Genomic DNA, 26,514 nt, shown 5'->3' with positions numbered 1-26,514 from the left:
TGTTTTGATCTCCATTTCTTTTTTAACATGTTTGCATTAAGTAATTTCAAGAAAAAGCAAAATACAAAACAAACATCTTATTCATCTTAAAAAGACACCTAGATAATATTGAGAATTGAAAGGAGGAATGTGTCCAAGTGACAACAATCAAAGAGCAGAACACAGTCAAAGATTGCCTATGGGTCTCTATATATGGTCTTCATTAATACACCAGTCTGTGTTTTGTGATAATAAGCATTGTGTATAAGTTTCATAACTTTTGGTGGAGGCATACTTAAATTAGAGAACCTAAACCAACTTTGGTGCATATGTACATACACTTAATGCCCCTCCACTAGTGTGAGTGCATGCAAAATAGTATCCCACTAGTGGAATGCTTACCTTGTTAATTAGCATGTTTAAAATCCAGCTTAGAATGTTGGTAAAGTACATAGCAGGCTTCATATTCATATCACTTTCAAATGAACCTGTCCTTAAATATATATATGCATACAATATGTGCCACTGGACATTGAAAACATATCAATCAATCTATGGAATATATTACAGCTCTTGTATCTGCTGTATTTCATGCATTGAAAATGACAGGATTTGTTCCAATTGGTCTATAGTGTTCCATATTATATTGATCATTTGCTTGGAGCTTGTATGCTAGCCTTTCAAATTGGAAGAGATGTATGAATTAACTGTTAACAGTAGGTTGCATCAACAAGACAGCAACCTAACAACACTAAAAGTCATTTCTAGACGTATGGTGGTTGAGTAGTGCATACTAAATATCACTTGTTTGTCGACACTGAAAATGTGAATTCAGATCCTGTAAGTTAGAGGTACATCTTAATTGACTGGGTTTGTTTGTTTGAATAAGCATATTCCATAACATTTGGTTATCCTTAGGCTTTTTTGTTAGATTTTTCTCATTGTTGAAGACTAGATAGTGAAATATTTGTAGTGTTGCATCATTCTGTCATTTTTAGCTCACCTGGCGCAAAGGGCCAAGTGAGCTTTTCCCATCACTTGGCATACGGCGTCCGGTGTCGGCGTCGTCGTCGTTAACTTTTACAAAAATCTTCTCCTCTGAAACTACTGGGCCAAATTTAACCAAACTTGGCCACAATCATCATTGGGGTATCTAGTTTAAAAAATGTGTGGCTTGACCCGGCCAACCAACCAAGATGGCCGCCATGGCTAAAAATAGAACATAGGGGTAAAATGCAGTTTTTGGCTTATAACTCAAAAACCAAAGCATTTAGAGCAAATCTGACATGGGGTAGAATTGTTTATCAGGTGAAGATGTATCTGCCTTGAAATTTTCAGATGAATCGGACAACTCGTTGTTAGGTTGCTGCCCCCGAATTAGTAATTTTAAGGAAATTTTGCTGTTTTTGGTTATTATCTTAAATATTATTATAGATAGAGATAAACTGTAAATAGCAATAATGTTCAACAAAGTAAGATTTACAAATAAGTCAACATGACCAAAATGGTCAGTTGACCCCTTTAGGAGTTATTGCCCTTTATAGTCAATTTTTAACCATTTTTCGTAAATCTTAATAATCTTTTAGAAAATTCTTCTCCTCTGAAACTACTGGGCCAAATTAAACCAAACTTGGCCACAATAATCATTGGGGTATCTAGTTTAAAAAATGTGTGGTGTGACCCTGCCAACCAACCAAGATGGCCGCCATGGCTAAAAATAGAACATAGAGGTAAAATGCAGTTTTTGGCTTATAACTCAAAAATCAAAGCATTTAGAGCAAATCTGACAGGGTAAAATTGTTTATCAGGTCAAGATCTATCTGCCCTGAAATTTTCAGATGAATCAGACAACCCCTTGTTAGGTTGCTGCCCCTGAATTTGTAATTTTAAGGAAATTTTGCTGTTTTTAGTTTTTATCTTGAATATTATTATAGATAGAGATAAATTGTAAATAGCAATAATGTTCAGCAAAGTAAGATTTACATATAAGTCAACATGACCAAAATGGTCAAGTGACCCCTTTAGGAGTTATTGCCCTTTATAGTCAATTTTTAACCATTTTTCGTAAATCTTAGTAATCTTTTAGAAAAATTATCTCCTCTGAAACTACTGGGCCAAATTAAACCAAACTTGGCCACAATCATCATATGGGTATCTAGTTTAAAAAAATATGTTGCGTGACATGGCCAACCAACCAAGATGGCTGCCATGGCTAAAAATAGAACATAGGGGTAAAATGCAGTTTTTGGCTTATAACTCAAAAACCAAAGCATTTAGAGCAAATTTGACAGGAGATGAAATTGTTAGTTAGGTGAAGATCTGTCTGCCCTAAAATTTTAAGATGAATCGGATAATTGATTGTTAAGTTGCTGCCCTTGAATTGGTAATTTTAAGGATATGTTGCCGTTTTTTTGTTATTATTTTGAATATTATTATAGTTAGAGATAAACTGTAAACAGCAATAATATAGAGCAAAGTAAGACATAAAAATAAGTTAACGTGACCAAAATGGTCAATTGACCCCCTAAGGAGTTATTGCCCTTTATAGTCAATTTTTAACAATTTTCATAAAATTTGTAAATTTTCACTAGCATTTTCACTGAAACTACTGGGCCAAGTTCATTAAAGATAGAGATAATTGTAAGCAGCAAGAATGTTTAGTAAAGTAAGATCTACAAACACATCACCATCACCAAAACACAATTTTATTGCCCTTTATAGTCAATTTTTAACAATTTTCATAAAATTTGTAAATTTTCACTAGCATTTTCACTGAAACTACTGGGCCAAGTTCATTAAAGATAGAGATAATTGTAAGCAGCAAGAATGTTTAGTAAAGTAAGATCTACAAACACATCACCATCACCAAAACACAATTTTGTCATGTGTCCTTTGTTTAATATTCACATACACCAAGGTGAGCGACACAGGCTCTTTAGAGCCTCTAGTTTTTTCTCCTATTAGTAAGCATGGTAAGTAAAGTTAAAGTTTATTATAGTGTCACGATCCAATATATACATCCGTCGTCGTTAACTTTTACAAAAATCTTCTCCTCTGAAACTACTGGGCCAAATTAAACCAAACTTGGTCAGAATCATCATTGGGGTATCTAGTTTAAAAAATATGTGGCGTGACCCGGCCAACCAACCAAGATGGCCGCCATGGCTAAAAATAGAACATAGGAGTAAAATGCAGTTTTTGGCTTATAACTCAACAAGAGGCTGTCACAACGACAGCAAACCGGATTTATTAATATTTATTTGTGTCCTGGCAATATCACAAGAACCATTACTGATGAATGGTGAAAGTGAAAATCGTCAATATCAAATTTGACCTCCATTTTGTCATCAGTATCAACATCTTAAAATTTGAAAAGCTTAGATTGAATGGTTCATGAGTAAATGCAACAACGTGAATGGAAACGCCATTTCACAATCTTTCAAGAACCACAACTCCTGAACGGTAAAAGTCAAAATCATCATTATTGAACTTGACCTCTAATTTGCCATCAGTAACAACATATAAAAATTTCAAAAGCTTTGGTTGAATGGTTCATGAGAAAATGCACGGACACGACTGGAAACACCATTTTTCAATCTTTCAAGAACCATAACTCCTGAACGGTAAAAGTCAAAATCGTCATTATTGAACTTGACTTCTATTTTGTCATCAGTAACAACATATTAAAATTTGGGAAGCTTTGGTAAAACAGTTCATGCGTAAATGCATGGACACGACTGGAAACACCATTTTTCAATCTTTCAAGAACCATAACTCCTGAACGGTTAAAGTCAAAATCGTCATTATTGAACTTGACCTCCATTGTGTCATCAGTAACAACATGTTAAAATTTGGGAAGCTTAGGTAGAACAGTTCATGCGTAAATGCACGGACACGACTGGAAACTCCATTTTTCAATCTTTCAAGAACCATAACTCCTGAACGGTAAAAGTCAAAATCGCCATTATTGAACTTGACCTCCATTTTGTCATCAGTAACAACATATTAAAATTTGGGAAGCTTAGGTAGAACAGTTCATGCGTAAATGCACGAAAACGACTGGAAACTCCATTTTTCAATCTTTCAAGAACCATAACTCCTGAACGGTAAAATTCAAAATCGCCATTATTGAACTTGACCTTCATTTAGTTGTCAGTAACAACATATTAAAATTTTAAAAGCTTTGGTTGAACGGTTCATGAGTTAATGCACGGACAACATTTGATTGCCGCCCGCCCGCCCGACCGCCCGCCCGACCGCCCGCCCGCCGTACATCCCCAAATCAATAACCGACATTTTTGTCACAAAAATCCGGTTAAAAACCAAAGCATTTAGAGCAAATTTGACATGTGGTCAAATTGTTTATCAGGTCAAGATCTTTCTGCCCTCAAATTTTCAGATGAATCCGACAACCCGTTGTTGGGTTGCTGCCCCTGAATTGGTAATTTTAGGGAATTTTTGCTGTTTTTGGTTATTATCTTGAATATTATTATAGATAGAGATAAACTGTAAACAGCAATAATGTTCAGCAAAGTTAGATTTACAAATAAGTGAACATGACCAAAATGGTCAGTTGACCCCTTTAGGAGTTTTTGACCTTTATAGTCAATTTTTAACCATTTTTCGTAAATCTTAGAAATCTTTTACAAAAATCTTCTCCTCTGAAACTACTGGGCCAAATTGAACCAAACTTGGCCACAATCATCATTGGGGTATTTAGTTTATAAATTGTGACCGGTGACTCGACCAACCAACCAAGATGGCCACCATGGCTAAAAATAGAACATAGGGGTGAAATGTAGATTTTGGCTTATAACTCTGAAACCGCAGCCTTTAGAGCAAATCTGACATGAGGTAAAATTGTTTATCAGGTCAAGATCTATCTGTCCTGAAATTTTCAGATGAATCGAACTGCCCCTGAATTGGTAATTTTAAAGGAAATTTTGCTGTTTTCATACGACCGCAAAAATTTGAATTTTTCGTCGTATATTGCTATCACGGCGTCGTCGTCGTCCGAATACTTTTAGTTTTCGCACTCTAACTTTAGTAAAAGTGAATAGAAATCTATGAAATTTTAACACAAGGTTTATGACCACAAAAGAAAGGTTGGGATTGATTTTGGGAGTTTTGGTCCCAACATTTTAGGAATTAGGGGCCAAAAAGGGCCCAAATAAGCATTTTCTTGGTTTTCGCACTATAACTTTAGTTTAAGTAAATTGAAATCTATGAAATTTTGACAAAAGGTTTATGACCACAAAAGAAAGGTTGGGATTGATTTTGGGAGTTTTGGTTCCAACAGTTTAGGAGTTAGGGGCCAAAAAAGGGCCCAAATAAGCATTATTCTTGGTTTTTGTACAATAACTTTAGTATAAGTAAATAGAAATCAATGAAATTTAAACACAAGGTTTATGAACACAAAAGGAAGGTTGGGATTGATTTTGGGAGTTTTGGTCCCAACAGTTTAGGAATTAGGGGCAAAAAAGGGGCCCAAATAAGCATTATTCTTGGTTTTCGCACCATAACTTTAGTATAAGTAAATAGAAATCTATGAAATTAAAACACAAGGTTTATGACCATAAAAGGAAGGTTGGGTTTGATTTTGGGAGGTTTGGTCCCAACAGTTTTGGAATAAGGGGCCCAAAGGGTCCAAAATTGAACTTTGTTTGATTTCATCTAAAATTGAATAATTGGGGTTCTTTGATATGCCGAATCTAACTGTGTATGTAGATTCTTAATTTTTGGTCCCGTTTTCAAATTGGTCTACATTAAGGTCCAAAGGGTCCAAAATTAGTTTGATTTTAACAAAAAATTGAATCCTTGGGGTTCTTTGATATGCTGAATCTAAACATGTACTTAGATTTTTGATTATGGGCCCAGTTTTCAAGTTGGTCCAAATCGGGGTCCAAAATTAAACTTTGTTTGATTTCATCAAAAATTGAATAATTGGGGTTCTTTGATATGCCAAATCTAACTGTGTATGTAGATTCTTAATTTTTGTTCCCGTTTTCAAATTGGTCTACATTAAAGTCCAAAGGGTCCAAAATTAAACTAAGTTTGATTTTAACAAAAATTGAATTCTTGGGCTTTTTCGATATGCTGAATCTAAACATATACTTAAATTTTTGATTATGGGCCCAGTTTTCAAGTTGGTTCAAATCAGGATCCAAAATTATTATATTAAGTATTCAGCAATAGCAAGAAATCTTCAATTGCACAGTATTGTGCAATAGCAAGCAATTTTCAATTGCACAGTATTACGCAATAGCAAGAAATCTTCAATTGCACAGTATTGTGCAATAGCAAATATTTTCAATTGCACAGTATTGCACAATAGCAAGAAATATCTAATTGCACAATATTGTGCAATAGCAAGAAATTTTCAATTGGAGTTATCTTTCTTTGTCCAGAATAGTAGTTGAATCAACTTAAATCATTGTTTTATTCAATATACAATGTATATTCACTTTTACTACCAACTGATAAATTAAAACAATGTTTACCATTCAGTGATAACAAGCACTTTATTTTACATTTTAATATTTTATGATGTATTTAAATGAGTAGTTATTGTTGCAAACTCCATTAGGAATTTGAATTGAGATCAGTTTTGGAAAAAGGGAAAGGGGGATGGGAAAAAAAAAAAAATTTGGGTTAAATTTTTCTCATTTCAGATTTCATAAATAAAAAGAAAATTTCTTCAAACATTTTTTTGAGAGGATTAATATTCAACAGCATAGTGAATTGCTCAAAGGCAAAAAAAATATTTTAAGTTCATTAGACCACATTCATTCTGCGTCAGAAACCTATGCTGTGTCAACTATTTAATCACAATCCAAATTTAGAGCTGAATCCAGCTTAAATGTTGTGTCCATACTTGCCCCAACTGTTCAGGGTTCAACCTCTGCGGTTGTATATAGCTGCGCCCTGCAGAGCATCTGGTTGGTTATTATCTTGAATATTATTATAGATAGAGATAAACTGTAAACAGCAATAATGTTCAGCAAACTAAGACTTACAAATAAGTCAACATGACGAAATGGTCAGTTGACCCCCTAAGGAGTTATTGCCCTTTATAGTCAATTTTCAACCATTTTTCGTAAATCTTAGTTATCTTTTACAAAAATCTTCTCCTCTGAAACTACTGGGCCAAATTAATCCAAACTTGGCCACAATCATCTTTTGGGTATCTAGTTTTAAAAATGTGTCCGGTGACCGGGCCATCCAACCAAGATGGCCACCACGGCTAAAAATAGAACATATGGGGTAAAATGCAGTTTTTGGCTTATAACTCAAAAACCCAATTATTTAGATCAAATCTGACTGTGGTTAAATTGTTTATCAGGTCAAGATCTACCTGCCCTGAAATTTTCAGTTGGATCAGACAACCCGTTGTTAGGTTGCTTCCCCTGAATTAGTAATTTTAAGGAAATTTTGCAGTTTTTGGTTATTATTTTGATATTAATATTTTAGATAGAGATAAACTGTAAACAGCAATAATGTACATCAAAGACAGACCTAAAAATAAGTCAACATGACCAAAATGGTCAATTGACCCCCTAAGGAGTTATTTTTTTTCCCTTTAAAGTCAATTTTTAACAATATTCATAAAATTTGTTGTAAATTTTTACTAACATTTTCCACTGAAACTACTGGGCCAAGTTCATTATAGATAGAGATAATTGTAAGCAGCAAGAATGTTCAGTAAAGTAAGACGAACAAACACATCACCATCATCAAAACACAAATTTGTCATGAATCTATCTGCGTCCTTTGTTTAATATTCACATAGACCAAGGTGAGCGACACAGGCTCTTTAGAGCCTCTAGTTAGTCTTTTTCGTCTCCAGTGGAAAGTTATCTAATTGGCAATCATACCACATCTTAGCTGCATATGTATTTACATTTGGTAGGATTTATAAATCATTTTAACATATGGTATATTGTTGCTACAAAAGCAAAGCTATTACTAGTTATTATTCTGTACTTGTTTACAGTTTATAAGCATAATGACTAAGAATTTAATATTGTGTATTTTTACTTTGCTAGGTTTATATGCTTCTAATGATTGGTGCATAATTACAGAGTGATGTTATAGTTGACTAATATTGTAACTATCATACTACTATGAGTTACAAAGAAATTGTCTTTACCAGTCGCTATAGTGTAAAATGTAGATTACCGGTGTCATATGGTATTTTGAACCCCCTAAAAATTGAACCCGGGGTCAAAATACCATGCGGTATAATGACCCAGCTGAACCTTAGAAATTAACAGCTCTATAGTTTAAGAAATCAACTAAACTGCTGCTAACATTGAAATTGCATAAAAAGACACTAAATTAATTACCTTTCTGGTTTAAGGCTTAAATTAAAAGTATCTGAATATAAAAACTCTTGATCTACCAAATTCATAAGCTATATTTAGAAATTTGAATCACTTATCAATTCCAATAATGCCAGGATCAACAATTATAACATTTATTGTATAAAATGGTTTTATTGTTATATGAATGAAAAGTGCAATCAGAAACATGTACAAAGTAAAAGTCTGTCAAATTCTATCAAAAGTGTTGTACTGTGTCTATGAAGGAGGTATGTTAAGACTATCCTGTCTTATTATTGTACATAACTGTTTTAAAAGACATCTTTTCTTCTTTAAATCATAAGACATCTTTTCTTCTTAATCATAAATAAGTGATAATCACATTTCTGAATTATCTTTGACTCCTATCTATTATATTCAGAGAAAATGTTTCCTGAAATTATAAATTAATACTGAATTACTGTTTCTATTTTTTCTTTTCTATTTAATCAAATTTTTTGGTATCTCTAACAGTAGGTTTGAACTTCAAAATAAAGTTTATATTATTTCAATAAAATGGATCTGAAAAACTGAAAATAATGCTGACAATATCAGAAATACATGTATATATATATATATATATTTTTATCTCTCAATATAGAACCTCCTTCATATACATTTTGTACTTAAATTATTTCAAACGAACTCCTATGTTCTATACTATATGAATGCAGGCCCGTAGCCAGGATTTTCCAAAGGGGGGTTCGTTTGACTCACAAACTCGACTTTAACAGTCACAATTCGAACAGAACATCGACTTTAACAGTGCTTATTAGTTTTCAAGGGGGGGGTTCGTCCGAACCCCTCGAACCCCCCCTGGCTACGGGTATGGAATAACATAAGACTGAAACCAGCTCATTGAAAAGTAAGTAGACGTGGTCAATTTTACAGAACAAACATAATATATCATAACCAACGTTCATGCAACTGTAGACTCAATTGAGTTTATATTTTATCAAGAGATGTTTTGTAAACACAGGGAAAGCACTTTGAAAACTAAGCTATGAATGCAGTGGTGGATCCAAAATGGGAGTAAGGGGTGGTTGGTGTGTCAGGGGTTTGAATCCCCCCTTTTTGTGGATGATTAATGCATTTGAAGAGGGACATATAGTAGGAACACCTCCCCTTTTAAAAATGACTGGATCCGCCCCTGGGATGGGTGATTTTGTTCAGTAAGTGTCAGAGAAATTATAAATTTGCCTGTATAGATGGCTACCCTGTTTTAAAAGTGCCTCCCCTTGGTTTTATACTGTATGTTTTAAAGGAAAAGCTGCAGCAAATTCATGTAATTTTTAGCATACCATATATTTATCGAGATCAATTTTGCTTTCAATGCCTGAAATTAGGAAAAACATCTGTTGATCTTGAGATGGAAAAATTATCGCTAAAAACTAAGCAGGTACGTGGCAACAAAATTGACATGAAATTGACAACATCGTCATAGGTAAAATAGCGATAAACAGATTATCATTGGTCATCTCAACTCGATTACCTTTCTCGCTTTCACCGTCTGGGCTCAAGCGAGAAAATCAATCTGGTTGAGATGATCAACGATAATCTATTATTACAAGTGCTGTTTATGTTGTAACAATTTCAAAATTACAAGATTGATACAAATGATATATGAAAAAATATGATTAAAAGGCATGCTTATACATCTGATGAGAAAATATGAAATACGCAAGGTTAATTTGATGATCTGTATGATTATAAAACAATTGACAACAGACATTTATAATTCTTATATAAATCAACAAATTATTCGCCAGACATCTGACATGAAAACTGTCAAATTAGATAATAAGAAAAAATAAGCTACATGTTGGTCTCTTTTTCTTAATCATAAATATATATGTTGTACATCATATATAAATATTATCATATATCAAACAATAACAGAAAACTTATTATTCATAAATATAAAATTATTGAAAAGTTTTTACTTAGCTTCTTATCTACTTAAATCCCAAAACTGTGGACATTTTACAGTATTTCATATCCAGTAATTTTTAAAAATCTTTTTGCTGTTTTATTGCTTCATTTTTAATAACTTGTTCTACAATATATAAAATGGGGAAAAAATAAAAAATCTTAGTACACAATATGTGTTTCTTGACCAACCTTTTTCAGGTACACTGAAGACCAGAAAATCTTCATAAAACTCGATAGTCTTTTATTCTTAATTTTACTGTCAGATGTTTTTTTTAAAAGCTGCAGATTTCTGGAAGCCAAAAATCAAAAAAAAAAATAAATTTGGGAGCATCAAAGCCAAAAAGGAATGATTAAGCAATTGTATTTAAATGATTAACTGTTAATCTATTTCAGTAGTACTGGCCACCTTCAATCTTGAATTTTACTTTTTCAAATATCTTGGATTCTGGCCATGCAAACACGTCAAAAAACTAAACTTACAATAGAAGAATCATGGATTAACCTGCAATCATAGTTTTTTGAAAAAGTTTAATCAGCTGACATTTTATGAAAACCATGTGACATATCATGTGACAGATCATGTGCAATGTTTACATCAGAGGTATATGGTATTACATGTTTTAATTCTATGATACTGGTACTCGGTACGTTCTATACAAATGGAAACATAAACATGCAAAAACTAAAATAAAACTCAAACATACATGCAAAAAAATGACAAATAAATATATATAGATATGTTAGTACTCTTTTGTATAAAATATCACAAACTCAACAAATGGTTGCTGTCATATTCTTCTACAGCCTTTTCTACTCCAAACTCAAAATATAAGAAAACAAGAATGTGTAACTACACAGATGCCCCACTCGCACTATCATTTTCCATGTTCAGTGGACCGTGAAATTGGGGCCAAAAGTCTAATTTGGCTTTCAAATTAGAAAGATCATAGCATATAGGGAACATGTGTACGAAGTTTCAAGTTGTTTGGTCTTCAACTTCATCAAAAACTACCTTGACCAAAAACTTTAACCTGAAACTCCCACTTTCATTTTCTATGTTCAGTGGACCGTGAAATTGGGGCCAAAAGTCAAATTTGGCTTTAAAATTAGAAAGATCATATCATAAGCAAGAAGTGTACTAAGTTTCAAACCTGAAGTGGGACAAATGAACGCACGGACGGACGAACAGACGAACAGAGGCACAGACCAGAAAACATAATGCCCCTCTTCTATTGTAGGTGGGGCATAAAAATATGCAAAAGACACAGGCTGTTCAAGAAATAAATTTATATCGGATCAGGAGACAATTTTTGTCTATGCATAAAACTGTTTGTTTTTTTAAATCATAGTAAGCACTTTTGTTCAAATACAATCACCTACCATTAAATTGCCAAATGTTGTTTGAGACTTTTGATTACCAGTTTATTATAAATGTATATTTAACTTTGAAAAATAAATTCCTTCTGAAAATATTACCAAACATGCGATCAGTGTCTAAATTGATATGTAACAAGTTTTTACCTAGCACTATATTGAATTTGAAACTGTACAAATAGAACCCTCTACATTTCTTCAATAGCATTTTTTCCCCTGCTCCTTGTATTTTCTTAACTACATTCTATTTAAATAAATGAGTAACACACATACAAAATAAAAATATCTAATCTACTATACCCGATTTTCAACATACTGATGAAATGACAAAATGATATTGTTTTTTCTAACTACAGAGAATTCAAAGAAAAAACTTATAAAAAGGGTTTGTTAAAACTTTGACAAACCAAGCTTGCATATGTAACAGCTTAATTCAGGTAAATAGTTCTCTCTCAAAATATTTGGAACACAACTTATACCTTATATTAATTAATCTATTTTCCAATATAAAGAAAATACTTCTTAAATTAAGCATAAAATAATTCAACACAAAATCATTTACAAGAGTACACACCATGACACACAGGATTCCAACTGCTGTTATAATATACACTAAGTTCAAAAATACCTTGAAAGTAGATTTTTTGTGAATTAAATGTACTATATTGTTCTTTAAGTAAGAAGATATTTTGAGTTTTTGTATGCAGTTGATAAATAGATGTTCAATTGAGTCATGTGACATAGAGATGGATTGAACATCTGTCAATCACTTCAATGCTATCTTTAAACACATTGTAACACTGCATAGTTTCTCTGTGGTTGGAAAATACTATGTAAATGATCATTCATATTTAAGCACTAAGCATTGCATTCACAGTCACTATTCATTCACATGTAAAGATGTATGAATTTTCACTCTGACATATATTTTACGATATTTTTACATGAACAATAAAATATTAAAAACATGTATATATTGCTCTGACAAATGATACTATCTTATGAAGTATATGCATAACTTACACACACAAATGTCTTTATTGAACAGGTATGAAATGTGATTACCTATGCATATATCTAAATGTATAGAATTAATTCCCAGTTTTTTTAATCTTTTCTAAATAAGAGCAGAAAAGGGATGATAATCGTATAAGAACTGAGATGCACAACTATTAATTTCTTTTTAATAAATATTGCAATTCAATCTACATGACCTGTATAAACTTGTTGCTTTCATTTTAACGAAGATCCCTCCATGAAAGGAGCACCCCTTGATAACTGCTAGGGTACTGTAGAGTCAGTGTATATGAATCAGAAAGTAAATTTATTAATAAATGCAAGATACTTTTATATATAAAAAAAAATATTCTAAAAGTTTTTTTTCTGCTTTGTTTTATATGAATTACCAAAGGAGTAGGTCCAGTAAGACCCCTTTTTGGCCCCAAAATATAGCAGTTTTACAAAATGGTTAAAATATAAACTTTTAGTTATTAATTGGACAGTAGAATGCTTCTGCTACATAAATATGGGCTGTTTTTGACAATCAAATGTACATATATCGTATACTAGCACCATTAAGTCATACTAATTTAGTGAAATCTTCACAATTCTAGCATTTCAGTTAAATTTTAGACGGTTTTCGTGTTAAACGAAAGTGGCCGCATTCGTGTTCATCCTTAATATTGAAATCTAAGTTGTATTTGATGAGAATACATAACATATATAAAGGTTGAGGATGAACACGGATGCAGCCACTTTCATTTTTGACAAAAATCATCTGAAAAGTTACATTTTTCTGCATATTTGGTAGATTTTTCATATTTGATTTTGAATCGGATCATTTTTGATGACTAAATCAGTTAAAATCTTTCAAATAAACTAATTGATTCAAATGAAATAGACACTTAAGTGTTTAAAAAGTGGTCAAAATCTTTTGTCAGATGAACCTGAAATTTGAGGCCAAAATCAGTCCTTACCGAACCTACTCCTTTTAAAAAAAAACTTAGTATTAACCATGTTTTATATAAATTGACTCCTGAACCTTTCACTTTTATCTCTGGAACAGCCATCACAAGATGTGAATAATCAACACAAAGAAAAGCACTAAAAGCGAAACGGTCTTCACAATGAGGTTTAAATAAGGTATTCCAATGTATGATTGTCTTTTGAATTTAGCATTAGGGAATTTGACATTGATTTCTGGGACACATTAAGGAGTGAACTTCACTTTACTGACTTGTAACTTTCAGAGGGCAAATGTCACTTAGTCGCTATAAGCAATCAAACAGTCAAACAAAAAAAATCAGAGGTGTGCTACATATTAAATTTAGTTCCCTTTCCCCATCCCTCCAATGTCACAGGCATCCTATATTAGCAGACTGTATTATCTTGAAAGGAGTTTGTTTTAGCAAAAACATGTAAATTAAAATAAAGAGATGTGGTATGATTGCAAATGAAACAAATATCAACCAGAGACCAGAGCTGTTAGCTAAAGATCATACATTTAAGGTGTTCGTTTTTAGACAAGAACATTTAAAAAAATGTAAAACTTGATCAAAAGTCTTGTTAGATTAAGATCATATACATAAAAAAGGATATCAAGTATTTATTGTTTATAGACAAACAAGAATTCATAGCACCAGAAATAGATACATGTGTCTGATGATCTGTGTATGGTGATTGATATGAAATTAGGGCTATTCCATTAAAATGTATGAGGGAGGGTAGGAGGGAAAGTTTAACTATTGAATGTAGGTCATGGGTCTTTTTCAGTGTGTGTCATTTACCATTATGCAAAATTGTTTAAAAATTGGTTCTTGGTTGTAGGGATATTTTGAAAGTCCATTGATACCCTCCCACATACGTTTTAATGGAATAGCCCTCAACTGCAAATGGTAGCTAAAGATGTAACTACACAATACATCAGTTCATATAAATAAACAAATACACCAATGATTCTACTCCATGCTAAAAATGTACATACTGAGAAAGGATATTTTTCGTGAATTGTATTTTATAATTTGAAGCTTTGATCTCCATTTCTTATTCTTCAGTTCTGTCTTGTATTTGTTGTGTAAATGCATTCATTTTCACACATATGAGATCTTGCTGGTATATAATGAAAATATAGAAGTCACGAATATTTCCCAGTTTACAGTATTTTAGCATCATTGGTCAATGTGTCCTTCCTATGACAGACAAAGAAAATAGTATAAATAGTTCAGTGTATTACTACTCTTTCACCATCAAAGAAATCACACCTCTAGCATATTTTATTACACAGCATCAACAGTCTACATAAAATGGGTTAAATAGCTGTGCAACAGACAAAAAAACTTTAAATTCAAATTTTCATGCATAACAGTAGAAGTATGTTTCACACTTCCGTGAAATATTAAATTATTGTCTTTATCAATTTTTTGTTGGAAGTAGTTTGCATATCATGTTGCATCTGTTACAGGTTTTTGCAGTCTTTCAGGTATCAGTATCAAGACGTTTGAAGGATGTTCCTAGATGTCTGACTGGTTTAACCATTTTTTCTCTTGCCTCTCGTCGGCCGTCTTCTTTGTGGTCAAAATCACAATTATGTAACTCTGGAAGTCTATGTAATGCACAGAATACATTGTCTGAAAAATAGAAATGATGGAGCTAATCGTATAATATTCTATTTCTTTTTTCCAATTCTCTAATGAGCAGGCCTGGGGCCATTACATTGCAATGTAATGCATTACATTACAATTACTTTGTGATTCTTACATTACAATTACAATTACAATTACATTTTTTCTCACATGTAATGCATTACATTACAATTACTTTGCCTGTGTAATGCATTACATTACACATTACTTTTTCAATATAAAAACTAAAAACATTTCAAAAAACAGATTTTTATAAGAATTTGATAAATATTACAGGGGTATATGTAGATATATATACAGTGTTAGTGACATAGACTTCAAATACTGGTTAATCAATATGTCCATTGAACCTTATTATCATAAGAGGTTCAAAAGTGATGTCATTAAGAAAACAGCGATCAGTTCTGTACACCTTTCTGGCAATACTAAAAAGCCTTTCTACAGCAGCTGATGTGTGTGTAAATACTTGATAGCTGTATTAGCCAAAAAAGAAAGGCACACTGAATTTGACTTCCATCATTCCAGTGCATTGATTGAAATTTCTTCACATGGCTCAGACAAGTAGATGTCAACATCATGTACTGCACCATACCTGTGTCTATACTCTTTGAATGAGGAGTAGGAGGCACTGGAAAAGTCACTTTTAAGATTCTTAGGTGGTGGTAAAAAATAAATAAATTATCATATAATTTTGTTTCTTACATTGATCACTTAATCATTAAGACATCATTAAGGGATTTCAAAGGAATATAATAAATGTGTCATTAAAGGATTATCATTTGAAATGCTTAAGGGATCTGTGAGGACAAACATAAGTTGAGAAGATTTGATTGCAATAAAAACATTTTGATATTAATTAGGTGAAATAACAACACAGACAGGACCCAAACCACAGTTTGGTTTAAAAATGTTGTTTGACATATTCAATCTTTCACTGAAATACATGTAAGGTGTGTATAGAATTATGAAAATTTCATCTTCATATTTTTTCCATTCATCTATATAGTTTTGTTTGATAAATTTTTATAAGATTTTTCATTGAACACCAAACCACCAAACACCAAAATATTCCTAATATCATTTTAAACAAATATCAGAAACCAAAATCAAGACTTGATAATTTTAACCATTTTATATTTATTACCTTAATGTGTGTTTTAAAGATTGATGTAATTTAATTAATACAGTAATTAACTGTGACAAAAATTTTATTCCATACTTTCTTTTGTTTTTGTTAATATTTTATTTTTATTATACAATATTCTTCAATTTTATGTATTTTACCAATTTGTAATGAAAAGTAATGTACTGTAATGGAGGCATTACATCAATTTTTAACTAAAGTAATCATTACATTACATGTAATTGTAATGCAGAAAATGTGCATTACAAATTACTTTGCATTACATCCAAAAAATGTAATATTACAATGCATTACAATTACAAATTACCATTACCCCAGGCCTGCTAATGAGCATATATATATATATACTAACTAGAGGCCCTAAAGGGCCTGTGTCGCTCACCTTGGTCTATGTGAATATTAAACACTGGACACAGATGGATTCATGACAAAATTTTGTTTTGGTGATGGCGATGTGTTTGTAGATTTTACTTTACTAATCATTCTTGCTGCTTACAATTATCTCTATCTATAATGAACTTGGCCCAGTAGTTTCAGTGGAAAATGTTAGTGAAAATATACAAATTTTACGAAAATTGTTAAAAATTGACTATGAAGGGCAATAACTCCTTAGGGGGTCAATTGACCATTTTGGTCATGTTGACTTATTTTTAGGTCTTACTTTACTGTACATTATTGCTGTTAACAGTTTATCTCTATCTATAATAATATTCAAGATAATAACCAAAAACAGCAAAATTTCCCTAAAATTACCAGTTTAGGGGCAGCAACCTAACAACGTGTTGTCCGATTCGTCTGAAAATTTCAGAGCAGATAGATCTTGACCTGATAAATGATTTTACCCCCATGTCAGATTTGCTCTAAATGATTTGGTTTTTGAGTTATAAGCCAAAAACTGCATTTTACCCCTATGTTCTATTTTTTAGCCATGGCGGCCATCTTGGTTGGTTGGCCAGGTCACTGGACAGATTTTTTAAACTAAATACCCCAATGATGATTGTGGCCAAGTTTGGTTAAATTTGGCTACGTAGTTTCAGAGGAGAAGATTTTTGTAAAAATTAACGACGACGGACGCCAAGTGATGAGAAAAGCTCACTTGGCACTTTGGGCCAGGTGAGCTAAAAAGCAGGTAAGGAGTGTTCCCCTTCCATCTAGTTTTTTTTAAAGTAACAAATAATGCAAATTTTACATGAAATTTTCCCCTTTCTTTTACATTTGAAAGAAAATTAAAATAGTCTGTCACTATCAATCTTAGAATATAAGGGTAAACAGGTTGTTGTTTGTTGTTGTGGTTCATAAGGTATGTGTTTCTGTTTTTATATATATAGATTAGACCATTGTTTTTCCTGTTTGAATGGTTTTATACAAGTCATTTTTTGGGACCCTTTATAGCTTGTCTTTTGGTGTGAGCCAAGGCTCTGTGCTAAAGGCCAAATTTTGACAAATTCTGACTTGGACAGAGAGTTGTCTCATTGGCACTAGTACTACATCTAATATCTATTGATACAATTAATTGAATTGTACTGAGTTTCTTTCTCCCTCATTCCATACTTACCACATTTACATCTTCCAATCTGGCGTTGTGCCAATTCTAGTTTACATTTACATTGAAAACACCTTTTCTTGACTTTCTGACTTTGTTTTTCTGGGGTTGATTCAGGTGTGGAATCTGCTTCAACATTTGATATATCCCTAAAATAAATAATTATTGAACACTGAAATATACATTCTTTTGGTTATTTAGGCCTTAAGATTGCTGTATCATTGAAAAATAAATAAAGTGTGTGCCCTGACAGATATATCCTATGTTTGTAAGTACCACAAATGTGTTCAGTTGTCATGCTTAAGCCCAGCAGCCCAATCTTGTAAAATTGCTTTCAAGCCTGTTAAAATCATTCCTTCATGTCAACATAATCTAACTAGAATTATACAAAAATTTAGCTCTTTGAAGACTGCTTATGCTGCTTTTATTTTGTTCAATCATTGTTTTTTGTTATTTCTAATTAAATTTAGGGAGTTTTATGTGGTGGGTGCATTTTTTTCTTTGTGGGCTTGTTTAAATTCATGTCTATCTGTTACCACAGTGCCATTATGTTGTGTCCAAATATTGTGCCTGTAGCCTTAAGATTTATCTTAAAAACTTAGAATTAACAATATTGTATATTTCCTTTAATGATTGATTGGAATAACCCTTTTGGAACCTCTTTATAATGGTGTATGTCACATGACTTCATATATTACCTTTTACTCCCTTTCTTTTCTGGTGACAGTCCTGCATTTTCAGTTGAGGTACTACATGTAGGTGAAGGTGAATCATTCCCATTTGTATTTTTATCATTTGTGTTAATCACAGTCCCATTTGTACTATTACTAGTACCACATATATTATTCAATTGTACTTTATCACTAATATCTTCCTTTGAGCTGCTTGCTTCTGGAAATGTTGAACTGACTGACACACACGCTGGCTCTGAAAATTAGAGCAAATTCATTTTAGGCATCGGATCTACTGTGGATTCAATTATTTTCGTGTGTACCAATTTTCGTGGTTTGAGGAAATCTTACATATTCTGACATGGATATTTTATTTCGTGGATTTGGTGAAGTCTGCACTCATTCCTTTTGAAAATTTGCAATATGTTGAACATTTAAATTTGAGTTTCTCCTGTCCCCATGAAATCATTGAAAATTGGTATCCACACGAATATTGATGAATCCACATGTACAGTTTTAGGAAAGTATTCATTTTTAAACACAGCATATTTTCACAAAAACCTACAAGGTGACTTGGTTAAAATAATCATTGATGGTTAATTTTCTCAGTGAATATTTATTGTTGATAATTGTTAGTGATTCACTCTGTAATACTGTAGACTCATTATTATACATGTATGTTGAAGACCAGTTTTCATGGATTTCCTCCGATAACCACTCATGAGATGTTGTTTTTTTTACATCCAGCCTCAATTATTTCCTGCATACATGTAATTATAATCTGTAGGTTTTTCCAGCTAAATGATCGGACTTTAAAAAGGGACCACCGAAAAAGTGTAGAGTACATATATAGCACTAAGAATTTTTGTCAGATGAATCTAAAGACTCAAAAGATCTAGTCACCCTTCCTGATGTTTATACAGCAGAGTTAATTGTCTCTGGGGATCTGATCCCTACGCAATTTTCCCATTTGAATTACTGGTATAAGATTGATGATTTTATCTGTTGATTGTTCACTGATACTTAAATTTTAATTTTTCAGGAAGTTCAATAAACATTGCAGACTATACAGAAGCTCTATTTGTATTTTCAGTACAATGAGAGAAAATGGACAATAGCATACGGCTGGATATTTAGGAAAATACAAACCACTTGTTGGAATCATATGATCTGGTGCACTTTTCATTACATCTTTTGACTTTTCTGAAAAAGAATAACTTCAATTAAATATGTATATCAGCCATAATCAGGTCAAATGAACTTTGTTATTTCGAATAGAAAAGAAATGATGTGGGGTATCCATCAAGATATAAAATCATTATCATGATTATATGCATAGCAAAAACACAAAAGAACAGCACATGATTTATTGCTGTTTTTTGTCTTAAAGTCAAAGTAAAGCTATTTAATCATAATTTAAGATACTCATCAAAATCGACAGAAACCTAAAAGGAGGCAACAAATTTGATCACACTGGTTTTTTTTGTAAAAAAACCCTTTATTTTAATAATGTATCTACTTCCCTGTTTTGTACTGCACCTATAGCTATATAAATACAATATGAGATATACATGTACATGTATCACCTCTGTTGGTCACAGCTTGCCTATGTGTGAAAATAACAGAATTATTTTAATAAATACCATCTATTAATAATAAAGTGTGAAAAATTAACCAGGTGAAAATTAAATTTAAGATATTAATATCAAAGTTTATATATAGTAGTGAGCAACTTTTCATTTTTCCTGAAACAAGATTGGTTTTCCCATTTGAATGGTTTTAAATAAGTATTTTTTTGTGCCCTTTATAGCTTGATGTTCGTTGTGAGCCAACTGCCAAGGCTCTGTGTTGAAGACTGTACCTTGACCTATAAGTGTTTACTTTTATAAATTATAACTTGGATGGAGAGTTAATTCATTCGCACTCATACCACATCTTCATAAGGTTGTCAAAAATCCAGGAAAAATAATTAGTACCGACTGGGCCAGTAGTCAATACTGACAGAAACAGATCAATACTGGTAAATTGAAATTCTTACAGGTTCATATAATGTCCAGCAAATGATTTTCATATGTCCCTAACAAACCTGGGACAAAGCTGATTATTACTTTGTACACTGAATACTAAGTTTAAAGGTAATACTGTATTACTACTTTTGAAATAAATGTTAAGATACTTTCACCCATTCACTATCTTTTCTAAGAAAAAAATTACTGACATACCAAAGGATTGAATTTTGCACTAGCGTCTTTCTCAGAATATACATGTATACAGGGCCGTAACTAGCCTCTATTAATAGTGAGGCAAAACATATTTGCGGAGCGTAGCGAGGCGAAAAAAAATTGGTGAGGGGTCTAGGGGCCGCTCAAGGCCCCCAGACGCTCTGAGAAAAATAACGCAAAATCATGCATTCTGACATGTCTGAGCGTTCCACGGACTCTTTCTTACATTGAAACGCAAATAATCTTTAGCTATTTTTTCGATAATATTCTGGTCTCAAAGCAAAAACATAGATTTATTATAATTTAAGACTTTTAGGTTTTAGGGGCAACACCGATATGTAGGATAAAGTAAAAATCTTATTTCTCATAATCATTAATACCGGGTCTGTCTGTCTGCTCTTGTCTTGTGCTGACTTTGGTGATTTTTTATGACTAGATTTAAATATAGTGACAGTGCAGTATTATACTTAAGTACTAGTACTGCTTAAGTCGACACTAGGGACCATCTTGACCTTCTTTTACGGTATTTATAATTATTGAAGTCCAAGACCCTCCAGCAACTATCAAGATGAAGAACAGGAATAAAAACTTTAACCATTGATCATTTGTATTTTTTCTATGCATTGGCTTTGTGTGCGATTAGGTCCCGTGCACGTTTACTCCATATTCCTTTATTTTCTGTCTAAACATGACTTAATGCAAGTTTAACCCTTCAATGTAAAAGGTCATATGGCAGTACATTGTTTTTTTACAAATGATTTGATACCGGGAAATCGGTGGTCTTTCTTTAATTTAAACCATGTCAGCTATGTAGTTTTATCCACAGGAGCTGATACAGATATTTTTTTAAATTTTTTTGTTGTTGATTAAAATAGTAAATTTTCTTTCTTTATTTATAATACATATCTATCACTTCTGTGCACGTCTCACCTATATATACAATGTACCAAGTTTCCAATGATTTAAACGACTCAGAGAAAATACCCAATTTTACAATCCATACTAAGAAAAATTGTCTGTATTTTCTCTGAGTCGTTTAAATCACTCGAAACTAGGTGAGATATGCACAAAAGTGATAGATATATATGTATTATTCATATAGAAAATTGAATATCTTGATCAACGGAAAAAAAAGACAAAAAAAATATTTGTATTCTTTGATATCAAGTTCAATTATCCATGCAGAAACGACATTTTTTCTGTGTCCAGTATAGCATCGTAGATAGATATAGGAAGATGTGGTGTGAGTGCCAATGAGACAACTCTTCATCCAAATAACAATTTGAGTTATAACAATTTATAAAAGTAAACCATTATAAGTCAATGTTCAGCCTTTAACACTGAGCCTTGGCTCACACCGAACAAAAAGCTACAAAGGGCCCCAAAATTACTAGTGTAAAACCATTCAAACGGGAAAACCAACGGTCTAATCTATATAAAAAAACGAGAGCATTTCCATAAATACTTTCCCGCACAATATCTAGACATCGGTGGATATGAAACATTGCACACGTTTACAAATGAAAAAAACAACACTCAGACTATAGTCATAAAGTAGGACAATAAAAGAACAATAGACAAACCTGAGACACAGAAATACAAAAAATAGACCATCAACTCCGAAAACCAAAAGTAAAATAGAAACATAGATCACAAAAAAGATGCAGGGGCGACATCAGACACTTTCCGTGAAAACAATTTGATATAAAGACAATCTTTTTTTCATTTTTTTTTTTAAATTTCCAGCATGAGGCATTTGCCTCATTTGCCTCAATGTAGTTACGGCCCTGGTATATGAATTCAGTACAATATTTTTTTTAAAATAAAGTTAGACATGTGATTTTTTAAATATCCAGAACGAAAAACTTTATCTAGAGAAAGTTCAAATATATATACATTTTTCATTTTAACCTTACACATGTCTTCAGCAAGAAAGACACAAAGACACTCATGAACAATTGTGAACTTTCTACACGATACAGAATGTATGCTTCTTTTTTTTATAAAAACAAACTAATAAAATTTTTAAGTTCCATAATTAATCTTTATCCAAAACATCTACTGCTACTCTCAATTTCAAAAAGGACTTTACTGATTCAATAATTTAATACTGTACAAATTCTGAAAATAATATTTCGTATTAAGGCCAAATAAAATGTTTGGTTCCAGTTATATCTTTAAAAATAGTTAGGGTAGGTAGGTCATGTACATTGTAGGTAGGGATTTTTTAAAATTTGTTTTCTTACATTGTGTTTATATTATATATGGGAGGAACATTATTAAACAGTCTTTATTGATATTTCCATTCTCAATTTTATTTAATGAAAAATTACAAAAAAATTACGAGTAAGCTATTATTGAGACTAAAAAGTAGGGTAGGTATGTAGGGTAACTGGAACCACATAAATAATTTTTAATTGGCATAAAAGTAGGTTAGTAATCCACATCATGGCACATGTAAGCTGACTGCATGCACTCACTATACATTTAATACATTGTATATAGAAACATGAGGAATGTGTAGAAGTACATAATCATCATAGCTAATTACCTTTGTAGCATTTTGAACAGAGTCCCATGGTCTTTGCTGATCTATAAAAAGCAAAAACATTAAATATAATACCGTAATGATTGAAATAGAATGTAGGACTCACTTTACTTCAGAATCATAGGAAGAAATTGTGAGATTGGAAAGCAAAGTGCTTGTTAATAAATGTTCTGTCAGCTACATGTACATACCAGTTGTGTATCTGTATACGTAGTTATCATAGTAAGAATACGGATTTTGGTCATAGCTGGTTTGCTTCCCATGAATGTTGCACAAATATTTCAATATTGGGCGGAAAAAGAAAATTCATGAAAATAAATAAAGTTTGGCATGAGCTTTGATAAGGAATATGACACTTCTAATAAATGCAGAAGGCAATTTTTATCATGTTCTAATGAAATATCTAAACTAACTTATTTTGCCCAAATCAACATGTTTTGATGTACACTCTCAAGAAACAAGTACCTCTAGGCCACACCAATTTGATTTATAGTTCTTTGGACAAAAGCTCCAAAAAATATGGGGCGAGCAAGCGAAATTTTTTTTTTTAAAAAAAAATTCTTGAAAATGAGTTTTGTTGAGGCGGGTGCTCTACAAGTTGAGCAAGTGGTATAATTTTTTTTTAAATTGTGCAATTTAGAAATTTATGTACATGTTAAAACTGGGACCCAGAGTAAATCGCGGACTTGGTTCTAACAACTACTGTTGTGATCGTGGTCGTTTTACATCTTTTTTGGTTTTGTCTTCTAGAACAGGTCTTTAAAAGTAAAACAAAGTCCATTTCAAATAAATGTGTTTAATTACTTCTTGTCCTATGTAATGATCTGACACAACTTCGTGTTGTCATCCCAAATTTTTGACCTTTCATTAACAAATCGATTTATCACATGTGCATTTGAATCAATACAAGCAATATATGCACAAGAAAAACCTCTACAAGAAAAAAAATGTCGAGGATAAACTAATTTTAAAGCGGCATGCAGGCAAAAAATTTGCTGAAGCGGTAATTATTTTTTTTTATTGAAAAGTCAATTTCTCCAAAACAGGAGTGGGAAAATCCAAAGAACTATTAATAAAATTGGTGTGGCCCTACTAAGACTTTTTTTGTGTGTGTCTTAACAAAGTTTTGCAAACGCTTATGTCAGTGCAGATAAATTTTTCGAGTCTGGGGCATGGGATTATTGGCCAACAGGGCAGACTGTAATATTATAGATATTTATTCCGTTTTGAACTCAGATTACATGTATGAAGTAACTTTCATTTCATGACAACTAGTATGACAATGCAAATTTTGGCAACCTCTAACATGCTCAAGCGACCATAACCAATATCAGGGGTTTCATTATCTTTTATGTTGACAGGTACTTTCCACGTTTCTAGGTGGTACTTTTCCATTTATTCCATGAATATCTTATTCCATGAATATCTTATATAAAAATTGCTACATTTAGACGGTACTTGTCAATAACAATTAACATAGGGGGTAAAAGTACCGGGTACCGTCTCCTAATGAATGGCCTGCCAATATGTTCTTTTTTATTTGCCTAAATATGCTGAAACCAGCATTATTTATCAAGCTGAACCATTTTGATTGTCACTTCATGTCCCAACAAAGGATATTTGTAATCTTGTGCTCATAAATAGCTAAATCTTAATCTTCTATAATTAAGATAATTGCAATTCAAAATCACCTTCAAGTTTAAATTGTCTCTTCAAGGGGCCATAGAATTGTTACCCATCAACATTACGGTGAGAATCAATTGTGTTTGAACAAATGGGAATGATCATGCCGTTATCTGCTAAAGATTTACAGATGTTGACATGCGATGATGCGTCAACACTTGTCAACAAATGAACTGGTCTGAAAATTAATGAAAGAAAATCGGTTTATTTCCCACCGATCTTCCTTATTCTTACCCGTAAAACCCACACGGACATAATAGCTGGTCACTACTCTTTGAATCCTCCATTTTTGCAATGAAACTGTAGTTTCCAGGGCAAAATAGATGGTTCCTGGCGACTGACGGATTGACAATCGCCAGCGATTAATTCGACCTGCCAATAGAGGGCGTCTTGAGTGCTTCCGGGGTCAAAAGCAACATACAAGTAAACTTATCAAATGGAGTTATCTTTCTTTGAACGAAACCCTTATAAAAAATGAAAACATTTCATGCGTCCGAAGCGCTTTTCTGCAAATGGGGGGGGGGGGGGGGGGGGGGGGGGGGGGGGGGGGGGGGGGGTTTCCGGGGGTGCGCACCCCCTTTATTTTTGCCGATCAATGCATTTGTATCGGGACATATGTTTTGCACCCCCCCTGCACCCCCCCTTTTGCCCTGGGTTAGCAACCCCCCCTTTCGAAAATTCCTGCATCCGCCCCTGGTATAAGTACCGAAACAGTTGAAGAGATATATGACAAAAATACCCAAAAGAAATAGTTAAATCAAAGATTTGTATAGTAAGTCTTACTGTACAAATTAAGTTTGAATTCATCTGTGGTCAACTTTGCCTGAAGGAGTTGAAACCTTAGTTTTTTTTATATAATTTCAAAAAAAATAAACGAACATGTTCGGAAGTTTGTTATAAATCATGTCAGTAACGAAGTACTGAATACTGAGCTGATGACTTCTGCTGCTGTTCTCAGAGCTGGAATTTTCTGGCCCTGTGTTCTGTTTATTGTTTGCTTTTGTTTTATTTATTTGCTTAGCTTATCAGTGTCATTGGGCCAGTTAAAGCAAAATTTGCTTTTCATTTCGTTTAGCTTGCTCGCGTTGATTTATCACACGGCATGTTTGTTTTGCTATTATATTATGCATGTGTTTTATTTGTATGTGTAGTCTGTCAAATGTGCTGATAATTTGTAATTTTTTATTTGTTTTAAATATCAAGTCGGTTAAGAGCTCTACAGAGCTCATGTTTACCTTGTTGAATTGTACATATCATGCCCGACTATAAATAAAATTTACTTACTTACTTACTTACTTACTTACTCCATAATTATTCCATAACTTGGTTGCAGAATCATTAATGAAAAGATTTTTTTTATAAAAAAAATTGTATTTGGTCTTGGAACAAATATATCATTATAGTACGGTGACCAAGT

The 26,514-nt window shown here is 32.5% G+C and overlaps 1 protein-coding gene across 1 annotated transcript; it reads right to left on the bottom strand.

Annotated features, from left to right (window-relative positions):
- Positions 1-8,454: 8,454 nt before the first annotated feature.
- Positions 8,455-25,480, bottom strand: LOC143069664 (AN1-type zinc finger protein 3 homolog). Its single transcript, XM_076244422.1, has 6 exons — positions 25,332-25,480; positions 23,418-23,458; positions 19,794-19,847; positions 18,672-18,900; positions 17,986-18,122; positions 8,455-15,271 (listed from the first exon to the last, which is right to left on the bottom strand). The coding sequence occupies exons 1-6, from the start codon at positions 25,382-25,384 to the stop codon at positions 15,120-15,122; spliced, it is 666 nt and encodes a 221-aa protein (XP_076100537.1). The 5' UTR covers positions 25,385-25,480; the 3' UTR covers positions 8,455-15,119.
- Between the last annotated feature and the right edge of the window lie 1,034 nt (positions 25,481-26,514).

The sequence above is a fragment of the Mytilus galloprovincialis genome, chromosome 3 (genome assembly GCF_965363235.1).
Source record: "Mytilus galloprovincialis chromosome 3, xbMytGall1.hap1.1, whole genome shotgun sequence".
NCBI classification, from domain to species: Eukaryota; Metazoa; Mollusca; class Bivalvia; order Mytilida; family Mytilidae; genus Mytilus; species Mytilus galloprovincialis.
The sequence above is the reverse complement of the archived record's forward strand: the minus strand, read 5'-3'. Positions and strand labels throughout refer to the sequence as shown.